Source organism: Fulvia fulva, chromosome 5 (genome assembly GCF_020509005.1).
Source record: "Fulvia fulva chromosome 5, complete sequence".
Taxonomy (NCBI): domain Eukaryota; kingdom Fungi; phylum Ascomycota; class Dothideomycetes; order Mycosphaerellales; family Mycosphaerellaceae; genus Fulvia; species Fulvia fulva.
The window spans coordinates 1,020,371-1,038,296 of record NC_063016.1 but is presented as its reverse complement, the minus strand read 5'-3'; the positions used below and the strand labels follow the sequence as shown (position 1 = coordinate 1,038,296).

The following is a 17,926-nucleotide window of genomic DNA, read 5'->3' as shown; positions in this document are numbered from 1 at the left end:
TGCCGAATGATAACGATGTCCCGCGCCAAAATGGCATCAACTCCAACTAGAAATACATGCAAAATGCGATCAAATGCCTTCCTCAACTGTTTTCGGGGTATCTTCCAATTCCTTCAACGCCTTCCAACTCCTCTCTACGGCATCGCTCATGCTTCATGACTGCAGCTACGAGAACTGCCACGTGCCGAATGTCATTCGTGACTTTCCGCAGTCTCGGTGGATTCCGAACTCTTTTAGCATCTTCCTTGCTGCAAGTACCCAGGATCCACTATCCATCTCAAACCTCGGGACGGTGGTCGTTCGCCATGCTTCTGGTACAGTAGTCCAAAATTTGGGAAATGACCTCTAGAGCAGGCCTCGCTCAACCTTCCATAGTTCCAGGGCCAGAGTTGGAGTTTCTTTGAGCACAGCAAAGATATCTTGTGTATTCGCTAGCTGTGGGTGTGACCGGAATAGCTGGAGAATCACATCTCGAAGGCCTCTATCCGAGTCGACGGTCGATGTATAGACATATTCGATGGCATTAGCTAGTTCCGGGGCATCGTAATAGCATGCAGCCGACATTTCGAACTTGTGCCTCGCCAATTGCTTCAGCGCAGGTATATCATATTTCTCTGCCAGTGCGTAGACTTGAGTGTGCAGTAGTAGGTGCGACTCTGATTCGGTGGACTCCTCCTCGTCCCAGTCTTCGTCGCTGCCGAGATCGGCCTCAAGAGGTGGTGTACCAGACCGGTTCTTTGTGGGTGATTGTGGTGTTTTGTCGGCAAGGTCGAGGCTCGATCGATGTCCAGGCGAGGCGGCTGCTTCTGGGACGTTGTAGTAGCCAGCTTGTGCCAACAGTGGATCCTGTATCTGCGTCAAGTCGAGTTTTTTCGGTGCCTTGTTACGTGGATTCGAATATGCACGATGGCGGAACATCGCCGAGGGCTGCTGTGCAGGTTGTTGAGTGAGGTAGTCCAGATGATAGAGATCTGTGTAGTCGTCAGTTGCAATACTTGAGACGTATTGGATCTTCCACCTTGCGACTTACAGTGGATCATTTGTGCCACAGCTTCCTCGTCATCCTCAGAGAGGTCGATAACACCATTGGATTCCCGGAATTGATGGGAGCAAGCTCCGTCGAAAAATCCACTTCGGCTGCATACGATTGCTCTGTGGACTGCCCATTGTCGGTAGCCGCATGTGATGGTAAGATCCGAGTATTTCCCACCAACATGGAGTCTGCAGCGGGCGTAAGTGCCGCCCATTGTCAGGGTTGTGATGCAAGGGACGAGACTCACACAGAAAGAGCGCTCATAAGCTCTTCTTGAGCGCTGGGCTCCTGAACATTGGTTGGCGACAATGCCATTGTGCGTCGGACCTGGCGTTGATCAAGACCCGTGGAGAGCCGCTGGCCGACTGTCCGATCCACTTTCCGGCGAAAGCAAGCTTAATGGTAAGCTTTCAACTGAGTGTGCTGTCTGCTGAAGACAGATCTCGACCGCGGATGGCTGAGCAGTATTTGGTGATGTGATGCCGTAGATGTAGCTATCAAGAAGTGCCACAGCTGTGCAGGCCTGACGTTATACATAAGTCCTGGGAAGACTTCGGAGAGCGAGGCGAGACCCCGAATTGCTGCGACCTAGAACTAATGCCAGATCTGGGCTTGACTTTCCGCTAGGCACGGGCACTTGCTTTAGCTTTGCATACTCTCAGCCGTGCGGTCGTGCGCTTGATCGCAAGAGGGCTTCTGCGAGTGGGCCGTGTGGCTTGCAGGCGCACGTGTGCAGGAAGATTCCCTGGAACCACAGCCGTAGATGCAGTATGAAGGCGGTGATTGGGCCCAGACCTTATGTCGCAATGCGCCGATGTTTCCAGGGAAATTCCAGCCCAGACGACCTCGGAGCGTTCGAAGTTCCGCTCAGCCTCGAGATGTCAAAAGCTGGGTCCAGGAGGGGCAACTGCTGTTGGTTGAGGCGTAGAAAGTGTTGGCTTTGCTGATAGCGGTTGCAGCTGAGCGGGTCTTTGTGGTCCCGTGAAAAGACACGAAGCGGGTTTGAATTCAAGAAGCGAGTACACCCTGTCATGCCAGATATACTCAAGGGCAAGCCAACGCGCAAACACGCAAGTCTATGGTGATAGCTTGTTGGCGGGCAGTGGGTATCGTTCTGATGCAGGCAGCATCCGGTCGAATGAGGTCTCGCGGAAACAAGTAGCGACTGTCAAATCGAATTGCACTTTCGATGACAACATCTTTACTGGCGCTCTGGCAAGATACAGCGACGTAGCATGCTGTTTGGCAGATGACGACGAAGTTTGCACTGCGTCTTATCCCGTACGAGACACAAATGCCCTTCCGAGGCTGTGCATCGCCTCCGAGATCCTTACAATTGTTTCATGTGCGGGAAGCAGTAGGATCTTGCGAACCCGGTAGCCTTTGGTCGATGCCCATGTGCTTTTAAGGATTACACCTGCGTCCGGAGCCAAGGATGCCGCTCCGCGAATGCTGTGCAATTGCTGTCTGCGTGCCAATAGATGATGACCTGTGCAATAGCCTAGAACACAAAACGCGAGCCAGCTCGGCAAGTTCCCGCAAAGCCTTCTGCGTGCTCTCTCATGGCTATCTGTCTGCGTTGTCAAGTAACGGTACCGTTCCGATGCGGATGAAGTGGCATTCTGACCATGGCATGGTAGCAGTGTTGTTTGTCGTGCCTACATGTAGCTTTCCGTTTGAGAGAGAGCCGAACAGTGCTAAAACAAGGCTGACTTTTAGCGAGAATCGAAGTCAGCACGTTGCCCTATACAATGGCCGTCCTTCTCAGCAGAATCGCGATGGCACCCACGAAGAGGACATTGCGACAGCCGGCAAGGCGCTTGGAGTGGTTTCGTAGATCTGCAGCTGCTGCAGCCAGCGTCAATGGGCGCTCACGTGAGAACTTGCAAGCACGCCAGCATATTCACATTTCGAGTCCATGGTCACACACCGAAGGCAGCGCACGTCGTGGTGTAAGCCTGGCACGAGGTGGTGGTCGATGCCTGGCCAAAGTTCGATGATAGATAAGCCGACGAAGGTGTGTCGCATCAGAACAGGGGTCCGATGGACCGAATGCAAAAGCTCGATGACCTACCAAGTGCTCCGTCAAGCGATGCAGAAGCCCTCCGGTACGTGTGATGATTGATGGTCTGATAGGTAAGGTCCCCATTCGTTTCAGATGTCGAGGCTTGCGCGAGCAGCATGCCGTGCTACGCAGCTGCATAAGCGCTTGCGTTAGGTGGTGGCAGCTGTCAGAAGCCAAGGCTGCACCTCGAAGATGTGAGAAGTGGAGGCGCCATTGCTGGTCGAGGCCCTATCGCAGGTGTAGCTACAGGCTACAGGCTACAGGCTACAGGCTACAGGCGACAGGCTACAGGCTACAGGCGAAGGGTGTAGGTCGGGTGCGTTGTTTTGGGACATGGCCATGTCTATGGCATGTGGCCTGGCAAGTCGTAGCTCTGGCATTGATGAGTCTCATGCAATGCGGTGGACGCAAGGCCTGCAATGTTCGCCAAAGCTGCTCACTACATGTACATGTAGAAAACAACATTGAACGCGATCAAACCATGAGCGCGAGAAGTCGTGACTGGAGCCGAGCTTTGGCCGCTGCGTCGAACAAGGCAAACGTCATTGCCGACCCTCAAACATTGATGGAAACATGAACACTCTCACGGCCCATCACCACAAACACCCAACATACATGTACACAGAGTGAGCTTGTTGCGAACCAGCCACAATCACCAATTTCATCGGCAGTCTGCAGTCTGCAGGAAAAGTCATCGTGAGACTTGACTTGACACTCGCAGACTCCGCGACAGCTGATACCAAACGCCATCACATACGAACACTCGCAGTATGTCTGGCGACTTCAAGCTGTCGGCGACGCTGCGAGGCCACGAAGAAGATGTAAGCATGTGACCGACTTGGTCTGTTTCTATGGCCGTTTTACCTCTCTTGTGTCCTGTTATTACAAACGGCATGCCCCTTCTTGTCTGCTGTACTAGTTGCTGTTGCTTGGAGTAGCTGACGGCGCCATCTTCTAGGTACGTGCGGTCGTCTTCCCCAGCAGCCACCACCTCTTCTCCGCCTCTCGCGATAACACCGTCAGACAATGGACTCTGACTTCACCGAAGCCCCCGACTTACGACGATACGATTGCACTTTCCGGCTCTCACTGGTTCAACGCCTTGGCTCATGCCGCGCCGTCGAAAGCACACCCTAACGGACTAGTTGCGACTGGTGGCAAGGAGACATTTGTGTTCGTCAAGAATGTTGGGCAGGCGCCAGAGGAGGACCCTCACCGTCTTCTGATCGGACACGCTGGCAACATCTCCTGCCTTGCTTTTAACCAGGATGGATCAAAAGTCATCAGTGGCGGATGGGATAGTCAGGTATTTGTCTGGGACGTAGAAGCAGGGAACGTAACAGCAGAGCTGACAGGACATGGGGGTCCTATTTGGGGAGTCATGGTCTTCGACGAGAAGCTGGTCTTGACGGCATGCGCGGACAAGATTGTCAGGGTCTTTGATATCAACGGCAAAGCTCTAGGTGCTATTCAAGGCCACACAGACGTCGTGCGGTGCTTCTGCAAGATCCCGGATGGCCACTGGTCTGGTGCGGCCTTTGCATCGGCAGGCAACGACGAGGTTATACGCCTATGGGGTATTGAGGGCACCTCGATGGGTGTGCTGGATGGTCACACTGCATACATATACAGTCTCGCCATCCTACCGAACGGCGATATCGTGAGCTCATCGGAAGATCGCACTGTACGCGTATGGCGGGATGGCCAGTGCATACAGACCATCACCCACCCAGCAATAAGTATATGGACTGTTGCAGCGTGTCCCGAAACAGGAGACATAGTGAGCGGAGCTAGCGACAAGATCATCCGAATATTCTCGAGAGATCCGGAACGACAGGCTGGCGCCGAGGTACGCACTTTAGAGGCGTGTTTCATGACGAGACGTGCCTCCGCCGGAATGACATGTGAACAGTGGCTGATGATTCCTGCAGGCTGTTCAACAGTTTGAAGAAAGCAACCGCATGTACGCTATTCCTCAGGAGACTGCAGCTCAGGGTGAGCCGTTTGAGAAGGAGAATCTTCCGGGACCAGGTACGTCAAGAGGTGCATAGCTGCGGGCGCTGCGGACGTGGCTTACACATGCACATGCTGTCAGCAGCGGTGCGGGTTGAGCTTTGCTATGCTAACCGATGTTTCAACAGACGCACTTCAGACGCAGGTCGGCCAAAAAGAAGGTCAACAATTGTTCATTCGCGAACAAGACGGAAGCGTTACTGCACACCTATGGTCTGCATCGACTAGCCAATGGAACTTGGTAAGTGTGCCCCGAGATATCGATTTGAACTATCCAGCTAAGATGATCGCAGATCGGAACGGTGGTCTCCGGCCAAGGTACTGGCTCGGCGAAAAAGACTTACAACGGCAAGGAGTACGACTACGTCTTTGACGTCGACATCGAAGATGGCAAGCCTCCTTTGAAGCTCGCCTACAACCTCACGGAGAGTGCTTGGGACGCGGCGCGGCGGTTCATCGAAAGCAACGAGTTGCCTCTATCATACTACGAACAGGTCGCCAACTGGATCACAGAACAGACCCGAGGTGCGAAGATAGGTCAGGACTCAAAGCCCGCTACCCAACCAGGCCCGGCTGCATCCGACCCCTGGGGATCAGACAAGAGATATCGACCTGGAGACGTCGGGTCCGCTTCGGTGTCGGGACAGCGCAAGATACCTCAGCGTGGCTACCTCACCATTATCGAGGGCAACCCTACCAACGCCATCAACATCATCGTACAGAAGTCTGAAGAGTTATCAAGCTCTGGTCAGATCTCGTCTGAACAAGCATTACAGCCAGATGAGCTTGAAGATATCAAGAAACTCCCAACCCAGCTGCAAAACAAGCAAGATCCACGTCCGACTGCTGCTCAGATCTCATCTCTGCTGAAGGTGGCATCGCAATGGCCCGTCAAGAGTAGGGTCCCCGCTGTGGGCGTCCTGGCTCTGCTCTCTGTGGCCTCCTCCTTCGTGACCGCAACCAGCTCTGGAGACGACACGATCGTGGAGACCGTGAGTAGGGCGGGGCTCCTCCAGGCTCAACAAGAGACCACCAATAATGTTGTACACGCCATTCGTCTACTCGTCAACCTCTTTCAGACGGAGTCAGGGCGTTTGATCGTAGATGGCACACTCGATGCCGTGTTGAAACTCGTTCGACCATTCGCAGCTCAACCGGAGTCCGTCGCACAGGCCAAGGCACTCTCCACGCTGTACCTCAACTTCGCAGTCCTGCTGACGGAAGGTGCATCACCGAGCGAAGCTCAAATGCGTGAGGCACGGGCAACATTGCTTCTCACGGACATCGCGATGCTGCTAGAGAGCGACAGCCCGCATGCTGGAGACGGAGACGTTGTCTATCGAGCCCTGGCAGCTCTCGGTACCCTGTGCTCGCTCGGTAATGAATTCCGAGCTCGACTGGAGGGTGGCGTTGCAGGCACTCTCCACGTGGTCGCCACCAAGCCAGGCTCGCAGCTCCCAAACACAAAGGAGCTAATCCAGGAGATTCGAGACGAGCTTCGGTGAGCTGTCGATGATTGCGACGAAGGAAACGACCTGCATTCGGCATTAGCGGTACATAGCGAGGCGCTCGTGGGACATAAAGAAAGCTGCAAATCAACATGATAGATTCGAAATGATCGGGGAAGAGGACGAAGAGCATACGCCGATGCCTTGACCGCAATGTCTTCTCAATCAATGCACGCTCTGTCGAGTTGCAGTGCTCTACACCTTCATCACACTGCTTCACCTGTTGTCATTGTAATCTTTGCGATTGTTCAGCGATAATCACTTGCCGCCTGCTGCCAAGTCGAAGGCCATCATCAATGAGGGCGATGCTCTGGACTCAGCCCACGTGGACAAGACACGGCACGTAGACTGTGCGTGCCGCTTGCGAACAACACTCGCTCATCCTCCAGATCATGAACGGTAGAGCTTATTCACGTTTAGCATTGTTCGCCATTGAACATCAATGCCAAGACTTGAGATTGTTGCATGAGCTAGCTTTGTTCGCCGCGCGCTTAGTATTGTTGTCGGAGGTCAAGTGAAGGTTTCCGAATCTAGACACTCAAGAACAACCACAGAGGTGTTGACATTGTGTGCCTCTGGATATATAACTCCAGTTGGATTTCCCCTGCTTCCTCTTTTTTCTTGTTCATCAGCTCAAACTAAGCATAACTTGCCACACACTCGTTTTTATCAAAACAACCAAACAACCACCAGTCAAAATGGGTTTCAACGCTAACTCCACTCTTGACGCCGAGCGCAAGATCTACACTGGCTGCGCCATCCAGCGCAAGATCTACACTGGCTGTGTCGTCCAGCGCAAGATCTACACTGGGTGAGTCGATCCCACCACTCTCCCTCTCCCGCACATGAACACACACGCCAACACATCCCTCACAGCTGCGAGCTTCAGCGCAAGATCTACACTGGGTAAGGATCCACAAGGCAGCTCTTGCTCCCTTCCCTTCTCTTGTCAAGAACAGCACAAAATCTAACAACCTCCATAGCTGCACGCTCCAGAAGACCCGCAACGTCGACTTCGGCAAGAAGGTCTGCACCATCCAGCGCTCCGCTTAAATGGAGTGCCCCCAAATAGCACTTCAAGCATAGCGTCGCATCGATCTGCATTCTGGGAGCTTTTGATACAAGCCAGCATTTACAACAACGGGCCAGCGTGAAACGAGCGAGCGTGGCGCGAGAGCGACAAGATCCATTCGACAAGCTTTTCTCCAATTGGGGAGCTGTGTAAAAAATTCTGCTTTTTGAGTCTTCTCGACGGTTTCTGCTACGGTGGGATCGTTTTATAAGGCGCTATTCCGGGCCGACAAACTTCTTTGGCTGTGTTGGGATTGAAAATTCGTTCGAAGCTACCTCTACCATATCGATAGAAATACCAAAAATATTGTAGCTTCGAAGTTTGTGCCACCCTTTTCTCACCATCTTCGCGTTGCTAGTCCATGTATTCTGGTTCGGCTCTTCTGCTTCGTTTGAGGAGCTCGTATGCTAGGCCGTTGATCTCCATGATCGCGACTTCGATCTCCGGTTTGTCCAGTAGACGGCTGTGCCAGCCTAGAGTGTCAGCGACAGCTTCCCGCATGTCCTTGTCGTTCGGAGGCGTTGCAGTGTAGACCACGTGTATGGCTTCAGCCAGCTCGGGGGAGTTCCAGTGTCTGGTTGATTGAATTTTGAATTTGTCCAAGGACAATGCCTTCAGCCCATCGATGCCATACTGATGGCCAGCGGCGTACATTCTGGCGTGTAGTATCAGGTGCGGCTCCTTGGTAGCCAGAGGTGATGGATCGGGCGCACTCATGACCATGCCGCGTGTGGTCTTGCGTCGCCTAGGCGGGCTCTGGTTGGCGTAGTTGTGATGGAAGTCTGTGCCACCGCTTGGCAGTGCGTGTATGGTGAGGGATGAATCGTTGCGAGGTCGAAAGGATCCAGAGAATGGCGACTCTTGCGCCGGGCCTCCAAAAGCGCTTATGGCGGATGTCCCAAAGACATGCCCGTATTGACCTGCTTCCGTCGACACGCTCATGCTGTCGCTGCTATTGCCATGAGAGCTGGGCTCTGCTCCGGGCCAGGGAACGACAGGGTCGTAGTCTAGTAGGTAGAGATACTCCACGAGTAACCGCACGACCTCGTCATCTTCCGGGAGGGAGATATGTCCTTCGATATCGTCCTGCACACATGTGTCAGTCATGGCCTCCAAGTTCTTTGAGCACCTGCTCGCTACCTTCCACTGCGCTTCCTTCACAGCATTGTAGAAGTGCTCCGATCTGGGACACACAATGGCTCGATGTATCGGATGCCGAGTACCCTCTCTCCCTGACACAACCAGATCTGAGAACTCTCGTGATTGATATAGAGCAGCAAGACCAGCGTACAGCTCAAGTCGTGGACGCTCATCCATATCAAACGAACGCGGCTTCCTCATCAATCGAGCCGTGGCAGCTTGTCACTCAGCGCAAGCTTTTATCTTGAGCAGAACGCTCATTGATATGCTGTCAACGAGGCAGTGTCGTATCTCGTCTGACAGGTGAAACGCAGTAAGGATCGAAGTGGTGGCGTATGCTATTTCCATCGCCGATCTCCAAGCAATGCTACATTCATCTTGTCGATCTCATGTGGTGAAGCTCTGCAGTGTTATGCGCAGCACTTTGTACACCTGACCTGGTCGAAGGGAAACGCAAGTGGAGGGCGATCTGCCGGGCTGCTCAAAAATAGACGCGGCATGTGGAGCGTGCAGATGATCGGCAATGTCGTGCCCGGCTGATCCTTCCTCCAGTCGCTTGACAACGACATCACATTGCGTTCGAGGCTGGTCGAGGCGATCAGCCTTACTGAGCGACTGATGCACCGACAGTCCATTATACCTCCAATTTCATGGATCTCCCTCGCTGAGTTTTCAGATTTGACAAGCTCTACGAATCCACCCGCTGTTCGTCCCAACCTGATGTCTCGTATTTACACTTCAATCCCTCTCAAGGCAGCTTCGATTTTTGCGTCCTGGGCAGTGAAGATATGTGTTCGAGGTGATCATTCGTTCTAACGAATATGTGAATGGCAACTGCAAAGTTCGGACGATATCGGCAGCACGTGTCTCGGTTTCATGCTGCCGGGATCGGCACAGAAAGATGCAATCAAACTGTCAAACGGTGAGGCAGCGGCAAGTCAAGATTACAAGTTCCATCTTTCTGCTGGCCTCACCATGCCTTTCCCAGGACAGCTCGACTACGCGCGCATGCTCTCATCAGCTGCGCGCCAGTCTGTACTGCTGCGGTGGTCGTCCTCGAGGTCGCCAACATGCTGAAAGACAGCCCAACGAACCGGCGTATCATCCGCGCGATCATATCCATCTTCCAGGCTCATGGTCCTTTCTGTCTATGCTACACCTTCTGGCTCCTTGCTGCTAGATACTGGCCGGCCCTCGCCTTCGGTCGGGAGAAGTTCCTCCAAAACAGGACTGTCTGGTTCTTCTGCATCCCGGAAGCGATATGGTACATTTTTATGCTGTGCTATGCGCAGTATATCCAGCGCGCAGCGATCCATCCTCCCATGCGAACCCGCGATGAGAGACGCGAACTCTTCACCAAGATAAGATCTGAGATTTACGATCCCATCACGTTCGTCGGCGGGTGGTTTCGCGGAGCTTCTCCTCAAGCGATTGGGAAAGATGAGCTGCGCAAGTTCATAGACTGGGCTTTCTGGGAAGGTCGGGCGGGTGAGGAGCATGGTGATGCGGACGAGATTGAAGAGTACATTGATAAGATCCAGAAGATGATGCCTAGAGGATTTGCAGAGGGCGCGGGCAAGGCTAAGAGCCTACGTTTGACGTTGGATGCGATTGAGATCGAGCCACGGTGAGTCTCATGTGTCACGCAGGACAGCGCCATACTGATCTATTGGTAGGAGTCTTCTTTGGTACGCATTGATCATGCTTGGTGATGCTGTTGCCGTCCTACTACTCAAGCATCACGGTTTCCAGTACTATCGCCGAAGTCTTCCTGGTGCATTTGCAGTCTTCCCTCCACGTCCCACTGCTTTCATGACCAGCAAAATCTCTACTGCTGCGGGTATCTCGTATTACCACAGACCGCATACATCGAAGAAACGACTTCCCGTCTTGCACATCCACGGAATCGGGATCGGCATATTGCCTCATGTCGCTTTCCTGCACGAGCTAGACCAAGCACTGAACAGCAAGGCGAGCGAAGACGACCAAGTCGGCATTGTCGCGGTGGAGGTCTTACAGATTTCAAGCAGACTGACTACACCCATCCTTCGCCGTGCGGACTTCTTAGCTCAGATCACAACGATAATGGAGCAGCACTTCGGCAATGGACGATTCGTGCTCGTTGGTCACTCTTATGGCAGTATAATGAGTACGCACATCCTGAACGACGCTCAGCTGTCGCCACGAGTCTCTGGAACCCTCCTTATCGATCCGGTGACCTTGCTTCTACATATGCCGGACGTAGCATACAACTTCACGATACGACCTCCTGTGCAAGCGAATGAATGGCTACTCTGGTTCTTTGCCAGCAAGGATCCGCAGATCGCGCACACTCTCGGTCGGCACTTCTTCTGGAGTGAGAATCTCTTATGGAGAGATCAGATCGATCATCTCATCACCAATCATGGCATGAAGTTGACGGCGAGCTTGGCGAGCGATGACTTGATCGTCAATACCAATGCTGTCAGGGCGTACCTCACCGATCGTGATCTTCCCGATCCCGTTCTGGTTCGAGATGAGGACGGCGAGAAGAAAATGCAGCTCCAGACGCACTCTTCTCATCAGCAAAATGGGCGATCGAAGAAGTGGCATGGTTCTGCCCTAAATGTCATTTGGTGGGAAGGCTATGATCATGCTACAGTCTTTGACCAGCGCAAAGATAGGGCGAGGCTGGTTGAGGTGTTGGTGAAGTACTCGAAGGGCTCGTGATGACTCGTATGAATGCAATGGACAGATATTAGAGTCAGTAGTGTTGCAATGCATAATATCAAGCACCGCACATCTATAGTACATGCATGTATGTATGTCTGAAGCTTTGGACCCTGACCGGCTGGAGCCGGCTTCCAGTCCGCTTGTGGCACCAGGAGAAGTGCTTGTCTCTCGTGTAAATGAGATTGAATGGTAGGCTGCTGACGATGCTGACACTTGACTTCTCGCTCGAAACCAGATCAATACAATGCGCCAGCTTTGGTCGACGACTGCCGTGTCTGATCATCTCACCGGCAGCCTAGCGATCCAAGGAGGACGATGCTAGTGAACGCTGCCTCGATTCACAACCGCTATGCGCAGCTCATAGTTGCTGCTGTGTGCGCCTTCGGCATCTTGTACTTCCTGGTACCACGATCATTCGAAACTGGTGCAGCACTCCACGTGCCGAACGTCGCATCCACCCTCGCACACTCAACTCCAACCATCACAGTCGCACCAGTCACCGTTGCGCCGAACGAGAACCATCCCATCAACCGGCTTGTCCTCGAAGCGAATGCGAAATTCAGAAGTCTTCTTTCCAAAGAGACGAAGAATCTACACGATGCGGCGAGGGCATATCGGAACAGGCGAGGACGACAGCCTCCACCACATTTCGACTTGTGGTTCGCCTACGCCTCGAATCACTCCGCGCTGATTATCGAGGACTTCTTCGACCGCATATATGATGACCTCAACCCCTTTTGGGGCGTGCCAGCCAAGCAGATACGGGAACAAGCATTCGACTTTGTCCATCGCATATCTGTGCGAAATGGCAATGCTACAGGCACAACAGACATTCCTATGGGCGACAGGCCGTGGATTGGTCTGTGGCAGGACATGGTGCAGAGCGTCGCGCCGTACCTGCCTGACGTGGATCTGCCAATAAACGTGATGGATGAAAGCCGCATCGTGGTGCCCTGGGAGGAGATCAATGGATATATGGCGAAGTACGATGCAAGCAAGAAGATTGTGCCGGCACAGGATCTGAAGACGAAGTTTGGAAGCCTGAAAGACCTGGATAAGCAGCCTCCAGAGCATTTCGACCCTATGTTTGGCTTCGAGCCATACTGGGAGGCCGCTGTCGTTGGCTGCCCGCCAGAAAGTCCGGCACGGAAGGTGTACATCGAGACGGATTTCGCGAAGCCTCCACCATTGACGACCGGATATCCCGATCAGACATATGAGGGCTATGTTTCCAACTGGACATTCACGTGCTCCCCGTGCGATCATCCATCACTACAGGGCCTACATGGCACCTTCGTGGAGCCTATTTCCATGTCTAATTCGAAGAGATTCTTTCCACTTTTCGGTGGCTCGAAACTGCCTATGAACAACGAGATCTTACTGCCTCCTGCTATGTACTGGACAGACGATCCGTTCTATTCGGGAGGCGATTCACATGGAGATTCGTGGGAAGAGAAAAAGGACATGCTTGTATGGCGTGGTTCGGCAAGTGGTGGCAGAAACAAAGAGGAGAATTGGACAAGGTTTCAGCGGCACCGCTTCGTCTCGATGGTCAACGCTACCAGCGTTGCACAAGCAGAACTCCATCCTGATGTCCGACCTCGCAACTTCGTCCTCCCTGCGAACGGGTCCTACGAGCTAGCAGTGCAGAAGCCTGAGGCCGTGGACGGAGCATTCGGCGACTGGGTTTCCACTTGGTCTGATGCAGCGGTTGTCCATCTACTATGCTTCCCAGATTCGGGCGGCTCGCATTGCCCGTATACTGACTCTTACTTCTCCGTGGCCAAAGCAATGCCGATGGCAGAGCAATACGCCTTCAAATACTTGCCAGACATTGACGGCAATTCTTTCAGTGGTCGCTACCGTGGCTTCCTCGGCAGCACCTCTTTACCACTCAAGGCCACTATTTACAAAGAGTGGCACGACGACAGACTCATTCCGTGGAGGCACTTTGTACCTATGGACAACACTTTCATCGACATTTACGGCATCATGGAGTACTTTGTTGGTAATAAGCAGATGGGCCTGGAGGGACACGACGAGGTCGCCAGGAACATCGCGTTGGATGGCAAGGTTTGGGCGGAGAAGGTGTTAAGGAAAGAGGACATGTCGATATACGTCTTTCGGTTGCTACTTGAATACGCCAGGTTGTGCGATGATGATCGGGAACGGATGGGATGGGCAGAAATCATTGTAGAATAGATGTGTACATTGATTGTGCAGAAGGCAGATGCCCTGCGACACATTGGTATGTATGAGGTGCCGCTCACTTTGCTTCCATGAGTTCTACAGTCCGTGCACATTTTTCTGTGGCGCAGCGCCACACTTCAATCCTAGGGACCTGCGCTTCTGCATTTCATCGGCAAACCCTTTGCACTTCACACACGCAACAACTCCATCGCGCTTGGTCAATGCACTGAGTGTATGTCACTCTTTCCTCGTTTCTGCCGCCCTTCGTTTCTGCGACCTATCACCACTAAAAAGCCTGCAAAGTTCGGAGTCATAGCACAGCCATCACAACATAAAATCTTCGACTACGCTGCTGCGTTCTGGAGACCAACGCCCAACATGGCGCTCTCGACTGCTAGCTCGGGCAGCAGCGATCTTTCTCACATCACATCTCAACTCCAGACTGTAGGCATTTCTGAACTACCACAACCGCAAGGAATTCAATTGTATCCTCAGCACAACCCGGTCGATGTCTATCGCGCCATCATAATCGACCAGGTCCAGAAGATTACTGGGGCAGAAGTGCCCATCATCCAGAATGCAGTACAATGGACACAGGATCTGAAGCATGGAGACCTGGTCCTTCCTGTCCCAGCATTGCGTTTGAAGGGCAAGAAGCCAGATGAGCTAGCCCAGGAGATGGCCGAGAAGTTCGACTCGCCGCTCATCGAGAAGCCTACAGCGGACAAAACGTTCGTGCGCTTTTTCTTCAAGCCGACACATCTTGCAAATCTGGTTATCCCGGCGATTCACAAGCAAAAGGAGAACTTTGGCTTCAATTCGAGTCTGGGCCTCAAGGATCCATCGGATCCAAACAGTGGAAAGAAGAAAGTTGTGGTTGAGTATTCGAGCCCCAACATTGCCAAGGAATTCCATACTGGTCATCTGCGAAGCACAATCATTGGCGGCTTTCTGATCAAGCTGTACAAGCGTGCTGGCTGGGAGACCGTGTCGATGAACTATCTTGGAGACTGGGGCAAGCAGTATGGTGTACTTTCCGAAGGCTTCGAGAAGTACGGTAACAAGGAAGAACTCGTCAAGGATCCTGTCAAGCATCTGAACTATGTTTACGTCAAGATCAATCAGGACAACTCGGCTGAGCAGAAGCCTGCAAAGGAAATTGCTGAAAAGAAAGACGACCTCGAGAAGCTGAAGAATCCACCAAAGCCCAAGAAGCCAACCCAGGGCAAGGAGAATGATGCCGCACCTGAAAGTAAGTGGACAGATGAGCAAGAGCAAGAGCTGCAAAAGTTGACCTCAGAGCTCGAGAAAGTCCAGCAACAACTGGTAGATATGCCGAGCATTGACGAGAAGGCTCGCCGATTCTTCAAGCGTATGGTCGATGGTGACGAAAAGGCACTAGAGAACTGGAAGCTCTTCCGCGACTACTCCATTGAGGCGTACAAGCAGATGTATGCACGTCTCAACATCGAATTCGACGAGTACAGTGGAGAGTCTACAGTCACTGAAGCCGACATGGAAGAGGCAGCCCAGGCTCTCGCGAAGAAGGGCGTCAGTGAAGAGAGCAAAGGTGCCATCATCGTTGACCTCTCCAAGCACGGGGCGCCAACCCTCGGCAAGACACTGGTGAAGAAGAGGGACGGCACCTCACTCTATCTCACTCGTGACATTGCTGCCAACTACGAGCGATACCAGAAGCACAAGTTTGACTTGATGGTGTATGTCATTGCGAACCAGCAGGATGTACACGTCAAGCAATTCTTCAAGATCCTGTCGCTCATGGGCCCACCTTACAGCGACGTCGTCGCCAAGTGCAACCACATCAGCTTCGGAATGGTGAAGGATCCCAAGGGTCAGACCATGAGCACTCGAAAGGGAACTGTCGTGTCACTCGCTGACAGCTTGGATGGCGCGAAGGATTTCATGCACAATGTCATGAAGAAGAACCAGGACAAATACGAGCAGGTGGATGATCCAGAGGCCACTGCGGACACACTAGCTATCTCTGCCATCATGGTGCAAGACTACAGCGGCAAGATGATCAACGGATACAACTTCGACATGGACAAGATGTGCAGCTTCGAAGGTGACACTGGACCGTATCTTCAGTACTCGCATGCTCGCCTGTGCTCCATCAAGCGGAAAGCCAACATCACAGAAGAAGATCTGCACAAGGCCGACTTCAGCCTCATCACGGCGAAAGAAGGCGTACAGCTTATTCGCGCGTTGGCGCAATGGCCGGATGTCTTCCTGAATACCTACAAGACCAACGAGCCAGTGACGGTGCTCACTTACCTCTTCAAGATGACGCACCAGCTCAGCTCGTGCTACGATGCAATCGATCGTACGAACAAAAACGCAAAGACACTGAGTGTGGTGTATGCAGAGAGCCAGGAGAAGAAGATTGCACTGATGGCCATGTACGAAGCCGCTCGTATTGTGCTCAACAATGGCATGCAGCTCTTGGGCTTGTCCCCTGTGGAGAGAATGTGATGTAGAGTTCAATGCATCGGGCCGGCGTCCATGGCGAACGCGGCATGTCGGGCCGGGTAGTACCGGATGACTGAAGTAGATCGTGCAGAGCATTGCTGTTGAGTATCTCCTGTGAGAGGCGGCTGGTCGTTGAAGGCGGGACTGAATAGTGTAGCCAATGTGAACACTCTATCGACTGCTCCAAATGCTTCTGCTCACCCAAAGTGGCAGCACATGCTCTCCTCTCGCAGCTCTTGAGCCACTCTGGCGGTTCTGGCCCACTACGTCTGTTACACTGCAGGCCAGAGTACGTGGACCATCTTGAGCCTATCTCGACTCCGCTTCACGAGCCAGTGCCACATGCCGTAGCTTGGCTATGTTTGACCTGAGCTTCCTTCCTGCGCAGGCTGAGCGACAATAGGTAGGTCGTGAGAGCCGCTCCGCCTGAGTCCAGAAATCAATGCACTCCAAGGGACGATGATATGCTACAGTTTGGTCTTGAGGTCCGGATACGATAGAGGTACATGCCTGCAATGCCATGTGCATGTGGTGGCAAGTGGCGGCATACTGAATGGCGGTGAAGTGAGCTCGTGCAGTGCGCGCTGAGCATGGCTGCGTACATCTTAGCACTTGGGAAAGGTTGTTTTTCGTTCTGCAACTCTGCTTCCTACGATGTCGTGCAGAAGCGTTCCATCACTCTGCGATCGTCGGCATGAGCCATCTGCGAACCTGTGAGCTTTGCCTCGTGGTTGCGACCTGCGGCCGTTGCCTGCCTTCAGCATCGATGCGGTCTCCGGAGGCATGGCCATCGATTGATTAATTGATTAATTGATTAATTGATTAATTGATTGATTGATTGATTGATTGATTGATTGATTGATTGATTGATTGATTGATTGATTGATTGATTGATTGATCAATTGATTAATTGATTGGCAAAGTACTTGGTACTTGAGATAGCACACTCAAGTTGCCGAATATGCTGATCGAGGGCTCTGACGAGCTCCCGTGGCCTGCACGCAAGTGGGATCAACCCAGCTCTTATTGTCCGTGGTGTTCGAGGGAACGATTGCGCTTCCTTCTCCACAGTGATCTGCAGGCGCTGACCACATCTGCTGTGAACGTTGCTGTGCCTTCGTAGCCAGGCAGTGCACGGCCGAGCGTCTCCATCCTCGCTGTGGCAGCACAGAGGAAGTTGTAGCAGCCGTCAGCAGCTCATATGCGTCGGCGGGTCAATCATGAGCGCTCTGTGCCACCACACTCGCTGAGGACATGGCCGGAAAGCAGACAGAATTTTCTAACCGATACGTTGTGACGCTCCGGGCTCTGCGATTCCTGCAGAACAGCTGCAGCCACGGCATGCATGCACCCAGCTGCAGGGCTAAGAGCCTATTGTGTCTAGTGGAAGCGCTTGAGAGGAGACCATGGTCCATAACCATCACGCATCCCAGCACCCCAGCTTTTCGAAGCCCAAAAGCACCAGGTGGCGAGCCTCCGGCCATGCTGTCTCATCAGTAGTCGGCGGATTGGGCATCTACCATCTATCTACCCAGCGTCACGGCCGCCATAATCTACCGACAGCCATCACACACTGCCATCCACCCACCTCCACTGCTCAAGCCTCAAGAGCAGCACGCCGCCGCCATCCCGCGACCTCCAGGCAGCTCCTGCACCTGTGACTGTCCGCTGGCTGCAGCTCACCGGTGTGCTCGGCCACACAC

General features: G+C 53.1%; 6 protein-coding genes across 6 annotated transcripts; 4 read left to right on the top strand and 2 right to left on the bottom strand.

Moving 5' to 3' along the window:
• Positions 1–345: 345 nt before the first annotated feature.
• Positions 346–1,348, bottom strand: CLAFUR5_05633 (uncharacterized protein; the record flags this gene model as incomplete). The annotated part of the gene is made up of 3 exons (XM_047904781.1): positions 346–971; positions 1,031–1,221; positions 1,281–1,348. 3 exons carry the CDS (start codon positions 1,346–1,348, stop codon positions 346–348), a joined length of 885 nt encoding a protein of 294 aa, XP_047761580.1.
• A 2,520-nt stretch (positions 1,349–3,868) lies between these two features.
• CLAFUR5_05632 (Phospholipase A-2-activating protein) lies at positions 3,869–6,616 on the top strand (the record flags this gene model as incomplete). The annotated part of the gene is made up of 5 exons (XM_047904780.1): positions 3,869–3,919; positions 4,057–4,947; positions 5,030–5,129; positions 5,240–5,352; positions 5,405–6,616. The coding sequence occupies 5 exons, from the start codon at positions 3,869–3,871 to the stop codon at positions 6,614–6,616; spliced, it is 2,367 nt and encodes a 788-aa protein (XP_047762653.1).
• A 701-nt stretch (positions 6,617–7,317) lies between these two features.
• On the top strand, positions 7,318–7,672 carry CLAFUR5_20204 (uncharacterized protein; the record flags this gene model as incomplete). Its single annotated transcript, XM_059463041.1, has 3 exons — positions 7,318–7,430; positions 7,496–7,525; positions 7,603–7,672. 3 exons carry the CDS (start codon positions 7,318–7,320, stop codon positions 7,670–7,672), a joined length of 213 nt encoding a protein of 70 aa, XP_059319000.1.
• A 373-nt stretch (positions 7,673–8,045) lies between these two features.
• On the bottom strand, positions 8,046–9,032 carry CLAFUR5_05631 (uncharacterized protein; the record flags this gene model as incomplete). The annotated part of the gene is made up of 2 exons (XM_047904779.1): positions 8,046–8,777; positions 8,832–9,032. The coding sequence occupies 2 exons, from the start codon at positions 9,030–9,032 to the stop codon at positions 8,046–8,048; spliced, it is 933 nt and encodes a 310-aa protein (XP_047762654.1).
• Positions 9,033–9,901: 869 nt separating this feature from the next.
• Positions 9,902–11,540, top strand: CLAFUR5_05630 (uncharacterized protein; the record flags this gene model as incomplete). The annotated part of the gene is made up of 2 exons (XM_047904778.1): positions 9,902–10,458; positions 10,508–11,540. 2 exons carry the CDS (start codon positions 9,902–9,904, stop codon positions 11,538–11,540), a joined length of 1,590 nt encoding a protein of 529 aa, XP_047762417.1.
• A 318-nt stretch (positions 11,541–11,858) lies between these two features.
• Positions 11,859–16,226, top strand: CLAFUR5_05629 (Arginine--tRNA ligase, cytoplasmic; the record flags this gene model as incomplete). Its single annotated transcript, XM_047904777.1, has 2 exons — positions 11,859–13,736; positions 13,881–16,226. 2 exons carry the CDS (start codon positions 11,859–11,861, stop codon positions 16,224–16,226), a joined length of 4,224 nt encoding a protein of 1,407 aa, XP_047762539.1.
• Positions 16,227–17,926: the final 1,700 nt, after the last annotated feature.